The sequence below is a fragment of the Aquarana catesbeiana genome, linkage group LG06 (assembly GCF_042186555.1).
Source record: "Aquarana catesbeiana isolate 2022-GZ linkage group LG06, ASM4218655v1, whole genome shotgun sequence".
Lineage (NCBI taxonomy): Eukaryota > Metazoa > Chordata > Amphibia > Anura > Ranidae > Aquarana > Aquarana catesbeiana.
Window position 1 is genome coordinate 416300550 of NC_133329.1, and position 21260 is coordinate 416321809.

At 48.4% G+C, this 21260-nt stretch overlaps 1 protein-coding gene across 3 annotated transcripts in view; it reads left to right on the forward strand.

Annotated features, from left to right (window-relative positions):
* CEP70 (centrosomal protein 70) overlaps window positions 1–21260 on the forward strand; it is a 280741-nt gene that overhangs the window by 192554 nt on the left and 66927 nt on the right. The window contains exon 1 of one of the 3 annotated variants that reach the window (XM_073634554.1): window positions 12758–13042. The exons of 1 other annotated variant lie outside the window; for it this stretch is intronic. Coding sequence is in view for 1 of the 2 variants with exons in the window: in XM_073634558.1 (XP_073490659.1) it covers window positions 12981–13042 (62 nt within the window). In the remaining variant the exon portion in view is untranslated. Of the gene's footprint in view, window positions 1–12757; window positions 13043–21260 lie in introns of those variants that run through there. One more of the 3 variants, XM_073634558.1, reaches the window with a different exon arrangement.

Here is a 21260-nt window from a genome sequence, read left to right on the forward strand (position 1 = left end):
AATAGTTAAGTTATTATTAGTTATTATTTCAGATTTTCGTAATGAATTTATCCGAAGTAACAAATTATCTGAAATAATGAATGCCGCATCTAAACGAATGGAACATAATGAATTAATAATAATAAATAATAATAATAAAAAGGTTTTATTATTATTTATTATTATTAATTCGCTACGTTGCATTCGTTTAGATGCGGCATTCATTATTTCGGATAGTTCGTACCTTTGGATAAGTTCGTATTCCTTACGTTCTCTAACAGCCAAATTTGAAAGGAAATTCCAACACCTATAATTTAATGGTTAGTAATAGTTGTTATTATTTCAGGTTTTCGGATTTTCTTTCTTATTTTTGGATTCTCGTTCTTTTGAATTTTCCGATTTTCATTCTTATTTTTGAGTTTTAATGAATTTTTGAATTTTTTCGAAAATTCGAAATGGGTTTCCGTTAATTTGAATATTTCCGAATGAACGAATTTGCCGAACTTCACCGGGAAAAAAACGAATTAGTAAGGAATTGCACGTGTCTAGTTTTAACACAAGGGTGAGGCTCTTTATTTTCAGTCATGTGACGGTTATGTTTAAAATCTAATTTCTCTCGGATGAAAATAACTTTCACCTTTCGAAAACAAAAATCCTTATCCTGCTGTGTGGATTTGTTAAAAACTATCATTTAACCTTTTATTTTTTCTTTATTTTTTCTTTCGAAACAAAAATAAATATTTTGTACTATTCTGTTTTTGTTTGTTCTTTCATTACATGTGCAGTGCAAACCCTGATGTACTGTATGCTATCATTCTCTATGTATTACTTTTATATTATTTGTTTCCTTTGTTACCATTACAAAACAATAAAATGTATTCATTTACCAAAAAAAAGAAGGAAGCCTGTATTACCTGTTTGGACCATGAGGTGGTGGTAAAGGTCCACAGCTGGGTGGAGACATTTGCGCGTTCTGTGATCCAATACTCCGTTTTGTTGGAGTGAGAAGAAAAGAGAGAAAGAGAAAAGAACAAAACAATTCCTGAAATAAGAATAGGAAGACCCTTTGAGGGTCCGGGGATCTTCCAGGCGAGGTTTCCACCTCATCCCTTTAAATCTGAACACATATGAATTACTCGGGTTCTGAGGCTGATTAAGGTGGTAAGTAAACTCGATTGGTTCATTATCTGCATTAAATAAGCCTCAGAACCCGTGTAATTCATATGTGTTCGGGTTTTAAAGGGATGAGGTGGCAACCCTAGATGCACCGATACCATTTTTTTTTTTTTTTTTTTTTTTTACAGCGAGTATGAGAAACAATTTTTTTTTTTTTTGTACTCGCCGATACCAATCGCAACTGTTTTGTTTACACTTCAGCTGTCAGCAATTGTGAAGGAACCTGACTGGCCTGCACAGAGTCCTGACCTCAACCCCATAGAACACCTTTGGGATGAATTAGAGAGGAGACTGCGAGCCAGGCCTTCTCATCCAACATCAGTGCCTGACCTCACAAATGCTCTTCTGGAAGAATGGTCAAACATTCCCATAGACACCCTCCTAAACCTTGTGGGCGGCCTTCCCAGAAGGGGCGAAGCTGTTATAGTGCCTTGCAAAAAAGGGGGCGCCATACAAATGCCCCCCCCACACTTTTCACATATTTATTTGTATCATTTATCATTTTCCTTCCACTTCACAATTATGTGACACTTTGTGTTGGTCTATCACATAAAATCCCAATAAAATACATTTACGTTTTTGGTTGTAACATGAGAAAATGTGGGAAGTTTCAAGGGGTATGAATACTTTTTCAAGACACTGGAGTGGCGGCCTGTAATGCAGGGCACAGGCTCCCATTCATGCGTCGCCCCCCCTAATCTACATGCAGGGCGCAGCCCCCCTATTCATGCGTCCAGCCCCCTAATCTACATTCAGGGCGCCGGACACATTGATTCCAATGTGTTTTTTTTTTTTTTATGAAGCACATGATTAGAGCCTGAGGCTCTAATTGGCTCAAAAAAAAGGTTGGGAGAGCACTGTGCCCTGAGCCCACCCAGTTGTATGACAATAGTGAATGAATCTTCGCTACAGGCACGCTGATTCTCCTCCCGGCCAATCAGGAAGCGGGTCTTGAGACATGTTTTCCTGATTAGCCGAATGCAGAAGCGATCCTATTGGCCTAGGAGGAGGGAGGAGACACAGGGCCGTCGTGATGCCGAAGAGAAGACGCAGGAGGGAAGTGCTGCCCGGCTACTGGGGCACTGCATTAGCTGCAAAGGGCGGAGCCAACTCAATATTGAACCCTCCGGACTAAGACTGGGAGGTCATTAATGTTCATGTGTGTGTAAAGGCAGGCGTCCCAATACTTTTGGGAATATAGTGTATATTGCACAAGTAACTGTGTGTGTGTGTGCAGATATAGACAGAATCTATAGTAATTCACTGTTTCATCTACTTACTGTAAAGTATACAGTAACTCAATGTAAAACTTTTCTTTTAGTGTAATGCCACGTACACACGGGCGGACTTTTCACGGACTTTCGAACGAACGGACTTGCCTACACACGATCACAACAAAGTCCGATGGATTCGTACGTGATGACGAACACCGGACTAGAATAAGGAAGTTGATAGCCGGTAGCCAATAGCTGCCCTAGCGCCGGTTTTCGTCCGTCGGACCGGCATACAGACGAGCGGATTTTTAGACCGGACTCGAGTCCGTCGGATAAATTTGAAACGTGTTCCAAATCTAAAGTCCGTCAGATTTTTGACCGAAAAAGTCCGCTGCAGGTCCGATGGAGCCCACACACGGTCAGATTGTCCGCCAGATTCGGTCCGTCGGACAAGTCCGGTCGAAAAGTCCGCCCGTGTGTACGCGGCATTAGATGGAGTGGGGAGGGATTAGAACCCCGGTCAGTTTTTATTACTGTTTGTGCCCCCTGTTAATGAGATCCCCCTCTCTATTTTCATGTTTACTATTATTATTATTATACAGGATTTATATAGCGCCAACAGTTTACACAGCGCTTTACAATATAAAAGGGAGACAATACAGTTATAATACAATAAAATACAAGAGGATTAGGAGGGCCCTGCTCAGAAGAACTTACAATCTAATAGGGTGGGGCAGGTGGTACAAAAGGTTGTAACTGTGGGGGATGAGCTGATGGAAGTGGTAGAAGATTAGTGGGAGATGTGATCGGCTTCCCTGAAGAGATGAGTTTTCAGGGATCGTCTGAAGGTAGAAGAGTAGGGGATAGCCGGATAGATGGAGGTAGCGAGTTCCAGAGGATGGGAGAGGCTCTGGGTGATATTTGGAGACAAGATTGGTGATGTAGCTCAGGACAGAGTTGTGAAGGGCTTTGTGTGTTGTGGTTAGGATTTAGAATTTAATTGGCTGTGTGATTGGGAGCCAGTGTAGGGATTGGAGGAGAGGGTTGGTAGAAACTGAATGGAGACCAGTGTAGGGATTGGAGGAAAGGGTTGGTAGAAACTGAATGGAGACCAGTGTAGGGATTGGAGGAGAGGGTTGGCGGACACTGAATGGGAGCCAGTATAGGGATTGGTGGAGAGGGTTGGTAGACACTGAATGAAAACCAGTGTAGGGATTGGAGGAGAGGGTTGCCAGACACTGATTGGGAGCCAGTGTAGAGATTGGAGGAGAGGGATGGTGGACACTGAATGGAGACCAGTGTAGGGATTGGAGGAGAGGGATGGCAGACACTGAATGGAGACCAGTGTAGGGATTGAAGGAGAGGGTTGGTGGACACTGATTGGAGACCAATGTAGGGATTAGAGGAGAGGGTGGGTGGACACTGATTGGGAGCCAGTGTAGGGATTGGAGGAGAGGGTTGGTGGACACTGATTGGGAGCCAGTGTAGGGATTTGAGGAGAGGGATGGCAGACACTGAATGGAGACCAGTGTAGGGATTGGAGGAGAGGGTTGGCAGACACTGAATAGAGACCAGTGTAGGGATTGGAGGAGAGGGTTGGCAGACACTGAATAGAGACCAGTGTAGGGATTGGAGGAGAGGGATGGTGGACACTGAATGGAGACCAGTGTAAGGATTGGAGGAGAGGATTGGCAGACACTGAATGGAGACCAGTGTAGGGATTAGAGGAGAGGGATGGTGGACACTGATTGGGAGCCAGTGTAGGGATTGGAGGAGAGGGTTGGCGGACACTGAATGGGAGCCAGTGTAGGGATTGGAGGAGAGGGTTGGCAGACACTGAATGGAGACCAGTGTAGGGATTGGAGGAGAGGGTTGGCAGACACTGAATGGAGACCAGTGTAAGGATTGGAGGAGAGGGTTGGCAGACACTGAATGGAGACCAGTGTAGGGATTGGAGGAGAGGGTTGGCGGACACTGAATGGGAGCCAGTGTAGGGATTGGAGGAGAGGGATGGTGGACACTGAATGGAGACCAGTGTAGGGATTGGAGGAGAGGGTTGGCGGACACTGAATGGGAGCCAGTGTAGGGATTGGAGGAGAGGGTTGGCAGACACTGAATGGAGACCAGTGTAGGGATTGGAGGAGAGGGTTGGCAGACACTGAATGGAGACCAGTGTAGGGATTGGAGGAGAGGGTTGGCAGACGCTGAGCGATTGGTAAGGTAGATAAGTCTGGTAGCAGCATTCATGATAGACTGAAGAGGGGAGGAGTCTATGGAGAGGTAAGCCAATGAGAAGGGAGTTGTAATAGTCATGACGAGAGATAACGAGGGAGTGAATGAGGAGTTTGGTGGTTTCATTTGATAAAAAGGGGTGAATTTTAGAGATGTTATGAAGGTGAATTCTACAAACTTTTGACAATGATTGGACTTGAGGCTGAAATCACAAGTCAGAGTCTAGGATTACACCGAGTACCCTGACGTGAGGGGAGGGACTGATGGCTGCATTGTTGATTTTGATGGAAAATTCATGGCGGGGGCGGGGGAGAATATTAATAGCTCAGTTTTAGAGAGATTTAGTTGAAGGAAGTGGTGTGACATCCAGGCTGATATGTCAGTAATGGAGAGGAGACTGAAGGAGTGAGGTGAGGAGTAGACAGATAGATTTGGGTGTCATTGGCGTATAAGTGGTACTGGAAGCCGTGGGCGGTTATCAAGTGACCGGGGGAGGAGGTGTAGATAGGGAAGAGAAGGGGTCCAAGAACAGAGTCTTGGGGGACCCCCACAGAAAGGGGCAATGGAGAGGAGGAGACAGAGTTGTAGGTGACACTGAAGGAACGCTGTGATAGATAGAGAACCAGGATAGAGAAGAATCTCGGAGGCCAAGGGAATGGAGTTTATTGAGAAGGAGCGGGTGGTCAACAGTATCAAAGGCCGCAGAGAGGACAAGTAGTAGGAGTATGGAGTACTGGCTGTTGGTTTTAGCAGTTAGTAAATCGTTAGTGAGTTTTAGTAAGGCGGTTTCCGTAGAGTGCTGCGAGCGAAAGCCAGACTGTAAGGGGTCAAGAAGGTTATTTTCACTGAGGTAGGAGCTAAGACGGTTGTAGACTAAGCGTTCTAGAAGTTTAGAGGTGAATGGGAGCAATGAGATGGGTCTTAAGTTGTTCAGGTTGGTGGGGTCCAGTGAGGGCTTTTTAAGTATGGGAGTGATCTGTGCATGTTTTAGAGGGGAGGGGAAGATGCCACTAGAGAGAGAGAGATTGAAGATGTGGGTGAGGGAGCATAGGATAGAAGAAGAGGGTGACCGTAGTAGTTGTGAGGGAACAGGATCCAAGGGGACAATTGGTTAGGTGGGCATCTGAGAAGTTTTGGAACCTCTTCAGTAGTAGTTCAAAAGAGGAAAGTGTTGAATGTGGTGTTAGGCAAGGTATGTTGGGTGGGGAAGATGTCCGCACAGTGGAGGTGTCCTCAGGAATTGCATCAATCTTGTCTTTGAAGTGATTGGCAATCTCTTGGGCAGTGAGTGAGTTAGTGGGTAGAGGGGGGGTGGGGGACGAAGCAGAGAGTTAAAGGTTGAGAAGAGCCGACGGGGACTGGATGACAAAGTATTAATAAGAGAGACAGAGTAGGCTTGTTTGGCAGCATGGAGGTAGGAATTGTGATTTTGAAGGGCAGATTTATATTGGGTAAAGTCTTGCAGACATTTGGTTTTACACCACAGTCATTCAAGAGCACGGCAATGTCTCTTGAGATTTCTAGTGTTGTCAGTTTGCCAGGGTTGTAACAGTCGGGGCCTGATTCTGCGTGTGGTTAGAGGAGCAAGTGCATCTTGTGTTGATGAGAGTGAACTGTTGTAGACAGAGGTGGTCAGGACAGGTCAGGACAGGGGAGAGATTATGTCATATAGGTGGTCAGTAGCAGAATAGAGAAGAGAAGGGTTAAAGTGGCGAAGGTTCCTACAAGTAATTGTTTGCTGCTTGGAGGGATGGGTGGTTGGAAGCAAGGATACAGTGAAACTGATGAGGTTGTGATCAGAGAGAGGAAAGGGGGTGTTGGTGAGGTTGCCAAGATTGCAGAGATGGGAGAATACAAGGTCAAGGGTATTGCCATTGGAGAGAGTGGAAGTACGTGTCCATTGGGTTAGGTCAAAAGATGAGGTTAAGTCGAGAAGTTTAGCTGTAGTTGAGCTGTTAACATTGACAGGAATGTTGAAGTCACCAAGAATGATCGTGGATATTTCAGAGGAGAGAAAGTAGGGTAGCCAGGCAGCAAAGTCATCAAGAAAGCGCGATACCGGTCCAGGAGGCCGATATATTGCTGCAATTCTCAGAGAAATGGTAGAAAACAGACGAATACAATACATCTCGAAAGAAGAGAGGGATAGAGAGGGAGGGATAGGAAGGACTTGGAAGGTGCTTTGTGGGGATAGAAGGAATCCAACTCCCCACCTCCTTTCTGTCTGTTGGGTCTGGAGGAGTGAGTCCAATGGAGGCCACCATGGGAGACGGCAGCAGGAGAAGCTGAGTCAAAATTTTGAAGCCAGGTTTCCGTTATGGCGAGTATGTTAAGGCCATGAGAGATGAGGAGGTCATGTACAGATGTAAGCTTGTTACACATAGAGCGGGCGTTCCAAGGGGGACATGAGATAGGTGGGCTGCTTTGAGGAAGCAGGGGGATAGAAATTAAACTGAGTGGATTGCGGTGGTTGCCAGAGGGGGAGGGGTATTGGAGATGTGGCTTGCAGTTGGAAAATGGTGGACCAGGATTAGGAGAAATGTCACCTGAGACTAGGAGAAAGAGGAGGGCAAGGAAGGCAAGATGGGAGTGGGATGTGCATAAGCGCACGTGTCTAGTGGGCCTGGTGTTTATGCCAGCATGTGGGTACAGCAAATGCAGGAGATGATGGGTGCAGTAGTAGGGAGAGGGTAGGAGTGAGGGCGATATGTGCATGCTGCAGGGTAGAGAGGAGGGGTAGGGTAAGGATAATTTGAGGATAGAAGACACCGATGTGAGAATGAAGAGAATGAGGAGCATGTTAGTGGACAGAGTGGGAATCTGACTTGATATAAAATAAATGTCAGATGCTGGTTTGCTTGCCGTCTTGCAGAGTGGAGCAAAGTTCTTGTTGTATCTTCATCCAGCTTTAGGTAAACTGCGGCGGAGAAACTGTGCGTCACTCATGACAGAGCCATTCAGGAAAGAGCCATGGTGTCTGCGCCACCCCATAGGCTGCTTTAAATTTACAGGGAGACTGAGCAGGAATGCGTTTCTCTATTGGTCATTATTGGGTCTGATTTGAGACACCTGAATATGGGAGAGGAGATGGCCAATACCAGACCAGACACAGGCTAGGGTCGTAAATCTTATTACCTCTCTTCATCACTCAAGCCAAATGGGGTTGGGAATCAATCACCAGTAATGTTGCTAATGCAGTGTGGTTTTTATATAGCTAGCGTGAAATATAGAAGTTTAAAAATATGGAAGCAGAAGACATTTACCAAAAATGATACAGCAATGTCAGATAGTTCAGCAGAGTTCTTGTACTAGGTATGAAATCTGGCACAGAGCGGCCGCACTTCATATATGGTGGGCAGTCCTCAAGCGGTTAAATAGTCAGTTTGGACCAGCTTGCTATTTACTTACCTCTTCACCACCTGCTTTACCCACAAACCAGCACACCACAACGGCACGCATTGCGCATAGTTGAGGGGCAGTTGCAAAATGACCCCATTAACTTAAATAAAAGCGACAGGGGGTATAATTCCTGCAAAGCAACATGGCAGTGACATGTGTATACCCCTGGCCACTGCCCCTGCAGCCAAAGGGGGTAGCAATGGGGGGGGGGATGTTTTACAGCACCCCATCCACTAGTGTAAATGAGCCCTAACAGACGCAGTGTGCTGTACTGTATATCACAGAAGTAAGTACACCCCTCAGTGACATTTGTGTAAATCTTTTCTTCTATCTTTTCATGTGACAACACTGAAGAAATGACACTTGTCTACAATGTAAAGTAGTGAGTGTACAGCTTGTATAACAGTGTAAATTTACTGTCCCCTCAAAATAACTCAACACACAGCCATTAATGTCTAAACCGCTGGCAACAAAAGTCAGTACACCCCTAAGTGAAAATGTCCAAATTGGGCCCAAAGTGTCAATATTTTGTGTGGCCACCATTATTTTCCAGCACTGCCTTAACCCTCTTGGGCATGGAGGTCACCAGAGCTTCCCAGGTTGTCACTGGAGTCCTCTTCCCCTCCTCCATGATGACATCACAGAGCTGGTGGATGTTAGAGACCTTGCGCTCCTCCACCTTCTGTTTGAGGATGTCCCACAGATGATCAATAGGGTTTAGGTCTGGAGACATGCTTGGCCAGTCCATCACCTTTACCCTCAGCTTCTTTAGCAAGGCAGTGGTGGTCTTGGAGGTGTGTTTGGGGTGGTTATCATGTTGGAATACTGCCCTGCGGCCCAGTCTCTGAAGGGAGGGGATCATGCTCTGCTTCAGTAGGTCACAGTACATGTTGGCATTCATGGTTCCCTCAATGATCTGTAGCCCCCCAGTGCCGGCAGCACTCATGCAGCCCCAGACCATGACACTCCCACCACCATGCTTGACTGTAGACAAGACACACTTGTCTTTGTCCTCCTCACCTGGTTGCCCCCACACACGCTTGTCACCATCTGAACCAAATACGTTTATCTTGGTCTCATCAGACCACAGGACATGGTTCCAGTAATCCATCTCCTTAGCAGGGCCGGACTGGCCTACTGGGTGACCAGGATATTTCCCGGTAGGCTGGCTGCATTTAGTACCGCTGAGGCCGCTTTTGCCTCGGAGTTTGGCTGGCTGGCTGCCTGTGTCAGCTATATGCATAGTGCAGCGGCGGCGGCCGCCGCACTATGCATTGCAATGCCTGTGTCACTGTGTCTCTGATCCGGCGCCGCCCACCCTCAACTAATGTGTAATATGCCTCTGTGAGGGGAGGAGCAGGAGAACACCGTGCTGCTGGATTTTTCCCTTCGTCCCGTGCGGCGCCAGCACCGCCCACTAATCTGCACGAGGAGAATAGAAGTAGCCGTGCAGCTGCAGCAGAAGAATTAAGGTTCTCTCTCTCTCTCCTCTCTCCTCTCTCATCTCTCCTCTCTCTTCTTTCCTCTCTCTCTTATCTCTCTCTCCCTCTTCTCTCTCTCTCCCTCTTCTCTCTCTCTCTCTCTCTTTTCTCTCTCTCTCTCTTTTCTCTCTCTCTCTCTTTTCTCTCTCGTCTCTCTCTCTCTCTCTCTCTCTCTCTCTCTCTCTCTCTCTCTCTCTCTCTCTCTCTTTTCTCTCTCTCTCTCTCTCTCTCTCTTTTCTCTCTCTTTTCTCTCTCTTTTCTCTCTCTCTCTCTCTCTCTCTCTCTCTCTCTCGTCTCTCTCTCTCTCTCTCTCTTCTCTCTCTTCTCTCTCTTCTTCTCTCTCTCTTCTCTTTCTCTCTCTCTCTCTCTCTCTCTCTCTCTCTCTCTCTCTCTCTCTCTCTCTCTCTCTCTCCCCCTCCCTCTTCTCTCTCTCTCATCCAGTAAGAACTATTTTTACTCTGACTACAATTTTTTTTTTTTTTTAAGTAATCATGAAATGAAACAAATAATTATGACGGTCAGAAAGAAATGTAGACGTTGCTGTGGTCAAGACTATATAGTTTACAGCACAGCTGCTTACAATGTGCGGTGGTCAGGAGTATTTAGGAGAGCACAATCATCAGAATTTGATGATCTAAGCCTGTATTCAAGAGATTCCCCTTTCTGTTCTGGGACAACCTTTTATGAGACAGTAACTAAAGGAAAATCTGCAGCAGGTGTGTCCAAACCAGGCAATGAGGTCCATAATATTGTTACATGCAGGCAAGGGATATTCATTTTTATCTTTTATCATCAAGAACTGTTGTACCCATCGATTACAGCCACTGTACCCAATAAACGCAGCCACTGTGCCCATAAATTCCCGCCACTGTGCCCATCAAACACAGCCACTGTACCCATAAATTCCCGCCACTGTGCCCATCAAACACAGCCACTGTGCCCATCAAACGCAGCCACTGTGCCCATAAATTCCCGCCACTGTGCCCATCAAACACAGCCACTGTGCCCATCAAACGCAGCCACTGTACCCATAAATTGCCACCACTGTACCCAATAAACGCAGCCACTGTGCCCATAAATTCCCGCCACTGTGCCCATCAAACACAGCCACTGTGCCCATCAAACGCAGCCACTGTACCCATAAATTGCCACCACTGTGCCCATTAAACACAGCCACTGTGCCCATAAATTCCCGCCACTGTGCCCATCAAACACAGCCACTGTACCCATAAATTGCCACCACTGTACCCAATAAACGCAGCCACTGTGCCCATAAATTCCCGCCACTGTGCCCATCAAACACAGCCACTGTGCCATCAAACGCAGCCACTGTGCCATCAAACGCAGCCACTGTACCCGTCAATTGCAGCCACTGTGCCCATTAAACACAGCCACTGTGCCCATCAAACGCAGCCACTGTACCCATAAATTGCCACCACTGTGCCCATTAAACGCAGCCACTGTGCCCATAAATTCCCGCCACTGTGCCATCAAACGCAGCCACTGTGCCCATCAAGCGCCACCACTGTGCCCATTAAACGCAGCCACTATGCCATCAAACGCAGCCACTGTAACCATCAATTGCCGCCAGTTTGCCCCATCAATTGCCGCCAGTTTGCCCATCAAATCCTGCCAGTGTCCCCCCCCCGCTCGGCACTTACCTGTCTCAGGTCAGCGCGTTGCTCCGCGCACCCTGCGATAGGCATCCAATCACAGCGCCTGTCGCTTCAGCCAATCAGGTGACAGGTAACCAGACCCAGTGCACCTGATTGGCTGAGAGACGGGTCAGTGTTAGGGAAGCGATTTATTTGATTTCTTAACACACCACTGTGTAAGCAGCGAACACACAGCAGTGTATATTTATATATAAAGCCCTATGTGCTTTTATATGTGTCTTATCTATATATAATGCACTCTTTAAATGTGCTTTAAAATGCATGGTTTTCCATTTTATGAACAAGAAAATAATGACGTTATGCTGTTGGGCTGGTATAATAATGCTATGGGGCTGGTATGACATTTTTTCCAGGGCTGGTTTTCATACTCAGTCCGGCCCTGGTCCTTAGTCTGCTTGTCTTCAGCAAACTGTTTGTGGTCTTTCTTGTACATCATCTTTAGAAGAGGCTTCCTTCTGGGATGACAGCCATGCAGACCAATTTGATGCAGTGTGCGGCGTATGGTCTGAGGACTGACAGGCTGACCCCCCACCCCTACAACCTCTGCAGCAATGCTGGCAGCACTCATACGTCTATTTCCCAAAGACAACCTCTGGATATGATGCTGAGCACGTGACCTCAACTTCTTTGGTGGACCATGGCGAGGCCTGTTCTGAGTGGAACCTGTCTTGTTATACCGCTGTATGGTCTTGGCCACCGTGCTGCAGCTCAGTTTCAGGGTCTTGGCAATCTTCTTATAGCCTAGATCATCTTTATGTAGAGCAACAATTCTTTTTTTCAGATCCTCAGAGAGTTCTTTGCCATGAGGTGCCATGTTGTACTTCCAGTGACCAGTATGAGAGAGTGAGAGCGATAACACCAAATTTAACACAACTGCTCCCCATTCACACCTGAGACCTTGTAACACTAACGAGTCACATGACACCAGGGAGGGAAAATGGCAAATTGGTCCCAATTTGGACATTTTCACTTTTGGGTGTACTGACTTTTGTTGCCAGCGGTTTAGACATTATTGGCTGTGTGTTGAGTTATTTTGAGGGGACAGCAAATTTACACTGTTATACAAGCTGTACACTCACTACTTTACATTGTAGACAAGTGTCATTTCTTCAGTGTTGTCACATGAAAAGATAGAAGAAAAGATTTACACAAATGTCACTGAGGGGTGTACTTACTTTTGTCAGATACTGTACATTGGTCTCTCACCTGTATCTTGCCCCTGGAACCCACACATCACTCCGCTGGGATTCTCAGTGTTTAATGACTCTGCAAATCCCTATGGTGGGAATGTGATTCCTGTGGCTGGGAGTGAGAGCTGTGAGTGCTGAGCCCATACATTGCACTGACAGGCTGCAGTGATCACAGCTGATTGGTTACTATGGGCTCCTCTGCCTCATAACTAATCTGTACAATCATTAAATCAATCTGTGGTATATCTGAGAGCGGAATGTATAGAGCTACGATTATAAAGTAAATGTAAAACCCGAACACTAAATATCATTAAAAAAACATCACCATTTTTATTTTCTATAATGTCCTGTTTTATTTATTTTTTTCATCTGTTTTTGCTATAAATGCTGCTGATCTCCTGCGTCTCTTTTTCATGCAGTTTATCTTTCCCGTGTACTTTGGTCTCAGCTGAACATCATTTCTCCAGACATCGGGAAGCCAATCCTGAGCAATGTGTGTGAAGGGATCCCCTCCAGACCCCCTTATACTGTACCTTGGTGGTCTCACAGGGGCTCAGCTCCCGGGGAAGGTGTTCTAATGTCTCAATCTGTCTCAGTTTCTTCCGCAATCTCCTGAGTTCTGTGCAATTCATCATGACACTGCGAGAGCAATACAAACCTAATGAGAAAAGAAAAGGAAAGCGGGCGCAAGGGAGGTAAGAACATTCCAATGTCCCCACTATAGTCTATGACTGAGCCCAGGAGCTGACACTCCAATGTCCCCACTATAGTCTATGACTGAGCCCAGGAGCTGACACTCCAATGTCCCCACTATAGTCTATGACTGAGTCCAGGAGCTGACACTCTAATGTCCCCACTATAGTCTATGACTGAGCCCAGGAGCTGACACTCCAATGTCCCCACTATAGTCTATGACTGAGCCCAGGAGCTGACACTCTAATGTCCCCACTATAGTCTATGACTGAGCCCAGGAGCTGACACTCTAATGTCCCCACTATAGTCTATGACTGAGCCCAGGAGCTGACACTCCAATGTCCCCACTATAGTCTATGACTGAGCCCAGGAGCTGACACTCCAATGTCCCCACTATAGTCCATGGCTGAGCCCAGGAGCTGACACTCTAATGTCCCCACTAGAGTCTATGACTGAGCCCAGGAGCTGACACTCTAATGTCCCCACTATAGTCTATGACTGAGCCCAGGAGCTGACACTCCAATGTCCCCACTATAGTCTATGACTGAGCCCAGGAGCTGACACTCTAATGTCCCCACTATAGTCTATGACTGAGCCCAGGAGCTGACACTCTAATGTCCCCACTATAGTCTATGACTGAGCCCAGGAGCTGACACTCCAATGTCCCCACTATAGTCTATGACTGAGCCCAGGAGCTGACACTCCAATGTCCCCACTATAGTCCATGGCTGAGCCCAGGAGCTGACACTCTAATGTCCCCACTATAGTCTATGACTGAGCCCAGGAGCTGACACTCCAATGTCCCCACTATAGTCTATGACTGAGCCCAGGAGCTGACACTCTAATGTCCCCACTATAGTCTATGGCTGAGCCCAGGAGCTGACACTCCAATGTCGCCACTATAGTCTATAACTGAGCCCAGGAGCTGACACTCTAATCTCCCCACTATAGTGTATGGCTGAGCCCAGGAGCTGACACTCTAATGTCCCCACTATAGTCAATGACTGAGCCCAGGAGCTGACACTCCAATGTCCCCTCTATAGTCTATGGCTGAGCCCAGGAGCTGACACTCTAATGTCCCCTCTATAGTCTATGGCTGAGCCCAGGAGCTGACACTCTAATCTCCCCACTATAGTGTATGGCTGAGCCCAGGAGCTGACACTCCAATGTCCCCTCTATAGTCTATGGCTGAGCCCAGGAGCTGACACTCTAATCTCCCCACTATAGTGTATGGCTGAGCCCAGGAGCTGACTCTCTAATGTCCCCACTATAGTCTATGGCTGAGCCAGGAGCTGACTCTCTAATGTCCCCACTATAGTCTATGGCTGAGCCCAGGAGCTGACTCTCTAATGTCCCCACTATAGTCTATGGCTGAGCCCAGGAGCTGACACTCCAATGTCCCCACTATAGTCTATGGCTGAGCCCAGGAGCTGACACTCTAATGTCCCCACTATAGTCTATGACTGGGCCCAGGAGCTGACACTCCAATGTCCCCACTATAGTCTATGGCTGAGCCCAGGAGCTGACACTCTAATGTCCCCAGTACAGTCCATGACTGAGCCCAGGAGCTGACACTCCAATGTCCCCAGTACAGTCCATGACTGAGCCCAGGAGCTGACACTCTAATGTCCCCACTATAGTCTATGACTGAGCCCAGGAGCTGACACTCCAATGTCCCCACTATAGTCTATGGCTGAGCTCAGGAGCTGACACTCTAATGTCCCCACTATAGTCTATGGCTGAGCTCAGGAGCTGACACTCTAAAGTCCCCACTATAGTCTATGGCTGAGCTCAGGAGCTGACACTCTAATGTCCCCACTATAGTGTATGGCTGAGCCCAGGAGCTGACACTCCAATGTCCCCACTATAGTCTATGGCTGAGCTCAGGAGCTGACACTCTAATGTCCCCACTATAGTCTATGGCTGAGCTCAGGAGCTGACACTCTAAAGTCCCCACTATAGTCTATGGCTGAGCCCAGGAGCTGACACTCCAATGTCCCCACTATAGTCTATGACTGAGCCCAGGAGCTGGCACTCCAATGTCCCCACTATAGTCTATGACTGGGCCCAGGAGCTGACACTCTAATGTCCCCACTATAGTCTATGACTGGGCCCAGGAGCTGACACTCTGTTGTCCCCACTGTAGTCTATGACTGAGCCTAAGAGCTGACACTCTAATGTCCCCACTATAGTCTATGACTGAGCCCAGGAGCTGACACTCTAATGTCCCCACTGCAGTCTATGAGCCCAGGAGCTGACACTCCAATGTCCCCACTATAGTCTATGACTGAGCCCAGGAGCTGACACTCTAATGTCCCCACTATAGTCTATGACTGGGCCCAGGAGCTGACACTCTAATGTCCCCACTGCAGTCTATGAGTCCAGGAGCTGACACTCCAATGTCCCCACTATAGTCTATGACTGAGCACAGGAGCTGACACTCCAATGTCCCCACTATAGTCTATGACTGAGCCCAGGAGCTGACACTCTAATGTCCCCACTATAGTCAATGGCTGAGCCCAGGAGCTGACACTCTAATGTCCCCACTATAGTCTACGACTGAGCCCAGGAACTGACACTCTAATGTCCCCATTATAGTCTATGACTGGGCCCAGGAACTGACACTCTAATGTCCCCACTATAGTCTATGGCTGAGCTCAGGAGCTGACACTCTAATGTCACCACTATAGTCTATGACTGAGCCCAGGAGCTGACACTTCCCCACTATAGTCTATGACTGGGCCCAGGAGCTGACACTTCCCCACTATAGTCTATGACTGAGCCCAGGAGCTGACACTCTAATGTCCCCATTATAGTCTATGACTGGGCCCAGGAACTGACACTCTAATGTCCCCACTATAGTCTATGGCTGAGCTCAGGAGCTGACACTCTAATGTCCCCACTATAGTCTATGGCTGAGCCCAGGAGCTGACACTCTAATGTCCCCAGTACAGTCTATGACTTGGCGCAGGAGCTGACACTCTAATGTCCCCACTATAGTCTATGACTGGGCCCAGGAGCTGACACTCTAATGTCCCCACTATAGTATATGATTGAGCCCAGGACCTGACACTCTAATGTCCCCAGTACAGTCTATGACTTGGCGCAGGAGCTGACACTCTAATGTCCCCACTATAGTCTATGACTGGGCCCAGGAGCTGACACTCCAATATCCCCACTATAGTCTATGGCTGAGCCCAGGAGCTGACACTCCAATATCCCCACTATAGTCTATGGCTGAGCCCAGGAGCTGACACTCCAATGGCCCCACTATAGTCTATGACTGGGCCCAGGAGCTGACACTCTAATGTCCCCACTATAGTCTTTGACTGGGCCCAGGAGCTGACACTCTAATGCCCCCACTATAGTCTATGGCTGAGCCCAGGAGCTGACATTCTAATGTCCTCACTATAGTCTATGACTGAGCCCAGGAGCTGACACTCCAATGGCCCCACTATAGTTTATGACTGAGCCCAGGAGCTGACACTCTAATGTCTTCACTATAGTTTATGACTGAGCCCAGGAGCTGACACTCTAATGTCCCCACTATAGTCTATGACTGGGCCCAGGAGCTGACACTCTAATGTCCCCACTATAGTCTATGACTGGGCCCAGGAGCTGACACTCTAATGTCCCCACTATAGTCTATGGCTGAGCCCAGGAGCTGACACTCCAATGTCCCCACTATAGTCTATGACTGGGCCCAGGAGCTGACACTCTAATGTCCCCACTATAGTCTATGGCTGAGCCCAGGAGCTGACACTCTAATGTCCCAACTATAGTCTATGACTGAGCCCAGGAGCTGACACTCTAATGTCCCCACTATAGTCTATGACTGGGCCCAGGAGCTGACACTCTAATGTCCCCACTATAGTCTATGGATGAGCCCAGGAGCTGACACTCTAAAGTCCCCACTATAGTCTTTGACTGGGCTCAGGAGCTGACACTCTAATGCCCCCACTATAGTCTATGGCTGAGCCCAGGAGCTGACATTCTAATGTCCTCACTATAGTCTATGACTGAGCCCAGGAGCTGACACTCCAATGGCCCCACTATAGTTTATGACTGAGCCCAGGAGCTGACACTCTAATGTCCCCACTATAGTCTATGACTGGGCCCAGGAGCTGACACTCTAATGTCCCCACTATAGTCTATGGCTGAGCCCAGGAGCTGACACTCTAATGTCTTCACTATAGTCTATGACTGAGCCCAGGAGCTGACACTCTAATGTCCCCACTATAGTCTATGACTGAGCCCAGGAGCTGACACTCTAATGTGCTCAGTACAGTCTATGACTGGGCCCTGAAGCTGACACTCTAATGTCCCCACTATAGTCTATGACTGAGCCCAGGAGCTGACACTCCAATGTCTTCACTATAGTCTATGGCTGAGCCCAGGAGCTGATACTCCAATGTCTCCACTATAGTCTGACTGAGCCCAGGAGCTGACACTCTAATGTCCCCAGTGCAGTCTATGACTGAGCCCAGGAGCTGACACTCTAATGTCCCCACTATAGTCTATGGCTGAGCCCAGGAGCTGATACTCTAATGTCCCCACTATAGTCTATGACTAAGCCCAGGAGCTGACACTCTAATGTCCCCACTATAGTCTATGACTGAGCCCAGGAGCTGACACTCTAATGTCCCCAGTACAGTCTGTGGCTGAGCCCAGGAGCTGACACTCTAATGTCCCCACTGTAGTCTATGGCTAAGCCCAGGAGCTGACACTCCAATGTCCCCACTATAGTCTATGGATGAGCCCAGGGGCTGACACTCCAATGTCCCCATTATAGTCTATGACTGGGCCCAGGGGCTGACACTCCAATGTCCCCATTATAGTCTATGACTGAGCCCAGGAGCTGACACTCTAATGTCCCCAGTACAGTCTGTGGCTGAGCCCAGGAGCTGACACTCTAATGTCCCCACTATAGTCTATGACTGAGCCCAGGAGCTGACACTCTATTGTCCCCAGTGCAGTCTATGACTGGGCCCAGGGGCTGACACTCCAATGTCCCCATTATAGTCTATGGCTGAGCCCAGGAGCTGACACTCTAATGTCCCCACTATAGTCTATGACTGGGCCCAGGAGCTGACACTCTAATGTCCCCACTATAGTCTATGACTGGGCCCAGGAGCTGACACTCTAATGTCCCCACTATAGTCTATGACTGGGCCCAGGAGCTGACACTCTAATGTCCCCAGTACAGTCTATGGCTGAGCCTAGGAGCTGACACTCCAATATCCCCACTATAGTCTATGGCTGAGCCCAGGAGCTGACACTCCAATGTCCTCACTATAGTCTATGACTGAGCCCAGGAGCTGACACTCTAATGTCCCCACTATAGTCTATGGCTGAGCCCAGGAGCTGACACTCCAATATCCCCACTATAGTCTATGGCTGAGCCCTGGAGCTTACACTCCAATGTCCCCACTATAGTCTATGGCTGAGCTCAGGAGCTGACACTCTAATGTCCCCACTATAGTCTATGACTGAGCCCAGGAGCTTACACTCCAATGTCCCCACTATAGTCTATGTCTGAGCCCAGGAGCTGACACTCCAATATCCCCACTATAGTCTATGGCTGAGCTCAGGAGCTGACACTCTAATGTCCCCACTATAGTCTATGACTGAGCCCAGGAGCTTACACTCCAATGTCCCCACTATAGTCTATGTCTGAGCCCAGGAGCTGACACTCCAATATCCCCACTATAGTCTATGGCTGAGCCCAGGAGCTGACACTCTAATGTCCCCACTATAGTCTATGACTGAGCCCAGGAGCTGACACTCCAATGGCCCCACTATAGTCTATGACTGAGCCCAGGAGCTGACACTCCAATGGCCCCACTATAGTCTATGACTGAGCCCAGGAGCTGACACTCCAATGGCCCCACTATAGTCTATGACTGAGCCCAGGAGCTGACACTCCAATGGCCCCACTATAGTCTATGACTGAGCCCAGGAGCTGACACTCCAATGGCCCCACTATAGTCTATGACTGGGCCCAGGAGCTGACACTCTAATGTCCCCACTATAGTCTATGGCTAAGCCCAGGAGCTGACACTCTAATGTCCCCACTATAGTCTATGACTGAGCCCAGGAGCTGACACTCCAATGTCCCCACTATAGTCTATGACTGAGCCCAGGAGCTGACACTCCAATGGCCCCACTATAGTCTATGACTGAGCCCAGGAGCTGACGCTCCAATATCCCCACTATAGTCTATGGCTGAGCCCTGGAGCTGACACTCCAATGGCCCCACTATAGTCTATGACTGAGCCCAGGAGCTGACACTCCAATGGCCCCACTATAGTCTATGACTGAGCCCAGGAGCTTACACTCCAATGGCTCCACTATAGTCTATGACTGAGCCCAGGAGCTGACACTCTAATGTCCCCACTATAGTCTATGACTGAGCCCGGGAGCTGACACTCCAATGTCCCCACTATAGTCTATGACTGAGCCCAGGAGCTGACACTCTAATGTCCCCACTATAGTCTATGGCTGAGCCCAGGAGTTGACACTCCAATGGCCCCACTATAGTCTATGACTGGGCCCAGGAGCTGACACTCTAATGTCCCCAGTACAGTCTATGGCTGAGCCTAGGAGCTGACACTCCAATGTCCTCACTATAGTCTATGACTGGGCCCAGGAGCTGACACTCCAATGTCCCCACTATAGTCTATGGCTAAGCCCAGGAGCTGACACTCCAATGTCCCCAGTACAGTCTATGGCTGAGCCCAGGAGCTGACACTCTAATGTCCCCACTATAGTCTATGGCTGAGCCCAGGAGCTGACACTCTAATGTCCCCACTATAGTCTATGACTGAGCCCAGGAGCTGACACTCCAATGTCCCCACTATAGTCTATGACTGAGCCCAGGAGCTGACACTCTAATATCCCCACTATAGTCTATGACTGGGCCCAGGAGCTGACACTCTAATGTCCCCACTATAGTCTATGACTGGGCCCAGGAGCTGACACTCTAATGTCCCCACTATAGTCTATGACTGGGCCCAGGAGCTGACACTCTAATGTCCCCACTATAGGCTATGACTGAGCCCAGGAGCTGACACTCCAATGGCCCCACTATAGTCTATAACTGAGCCCAGGAGCTGACACTCTAATGTCCCTACTATAGTCTATGACTGAGCCCAGGAGCTCACACTCCAATGTCCCCACTATAGTCTATGGCTGAGCTCAGGAGCTGACACTCTAATGTCCCCACTATAGTCTATGACTGAGCCCAGGAGCTGACACTCTAATGTCCCCAGTATAGTCTTTGGCTGAGCCCAGGAGCTGACACTCCAATGTCCCCACTATAGTCTATGACTGAGCCCAGGAGCTGACACTCTAATGTCCCCACTATAGTCTATGGCTGAGCCCAGGAGCTGACACTCTAATGTCCCCACTATAGTCTATGACTGAGCCCAGGAGCTGACACTCCAATGTCCCCACTATAGTCTATGACTGAGCCCAGGAGCTGACACTCTAATGTCCCCACTATAGTCTATGACTGAGCCCAGGAGCTGACACTCTAATGTCCCTACTATAGTCTATGACTGAGCCCAGGAGCTGACACTCCAATGGCCCCACTATAGTCTATGACTGAGCACAGGAGCTGACACTCTAATGTCCCCAGTATAGTCTTTGGCTGAGCCCAGGAGCTGACACTCTAATGTCCCCACTATAGTCTATGGCTGAGCCCAGGAGCTGACACTCTAATGTCCCCACTATAGTCTATGACTGAGCCCGGGAGCTGACACTCTAATGTCCCCATTATAGTCTATGACTGAGCCCAGGAGCTGACACTCTAATGTCCCCACTATAGTCTATGACTGAGCCTAAGAGCTGACACTCCAATGTCCCCACTATAGTCTATGGCTGAGCCCAGGAGCTGACACTCTAATGTCCCCACTATAGTCTATGGCTGAGCTCAGGAGCTGACACTCTAATGTCCCCACTATAGTCTATGACTGGGCCCAGGAGCTGACACTCTAATGTCCCCACTATAGTCTATGGCTGAGCCCAGGAGCTGACACTCTAATGTCCCCACTATAGTCTATGACTGAGCCCAGGAGCTGACACTCTAATGTCCCCACTATAGTCTATGACTGAGCCCAGGAGCTGACACTCTAATGTCCCCACTATAGTCTATGGCTGAGCCCAGGAGCTGACACTCTAATGTCCCCACTATAGTCTATGACTGAGCCCAGGAGCTGA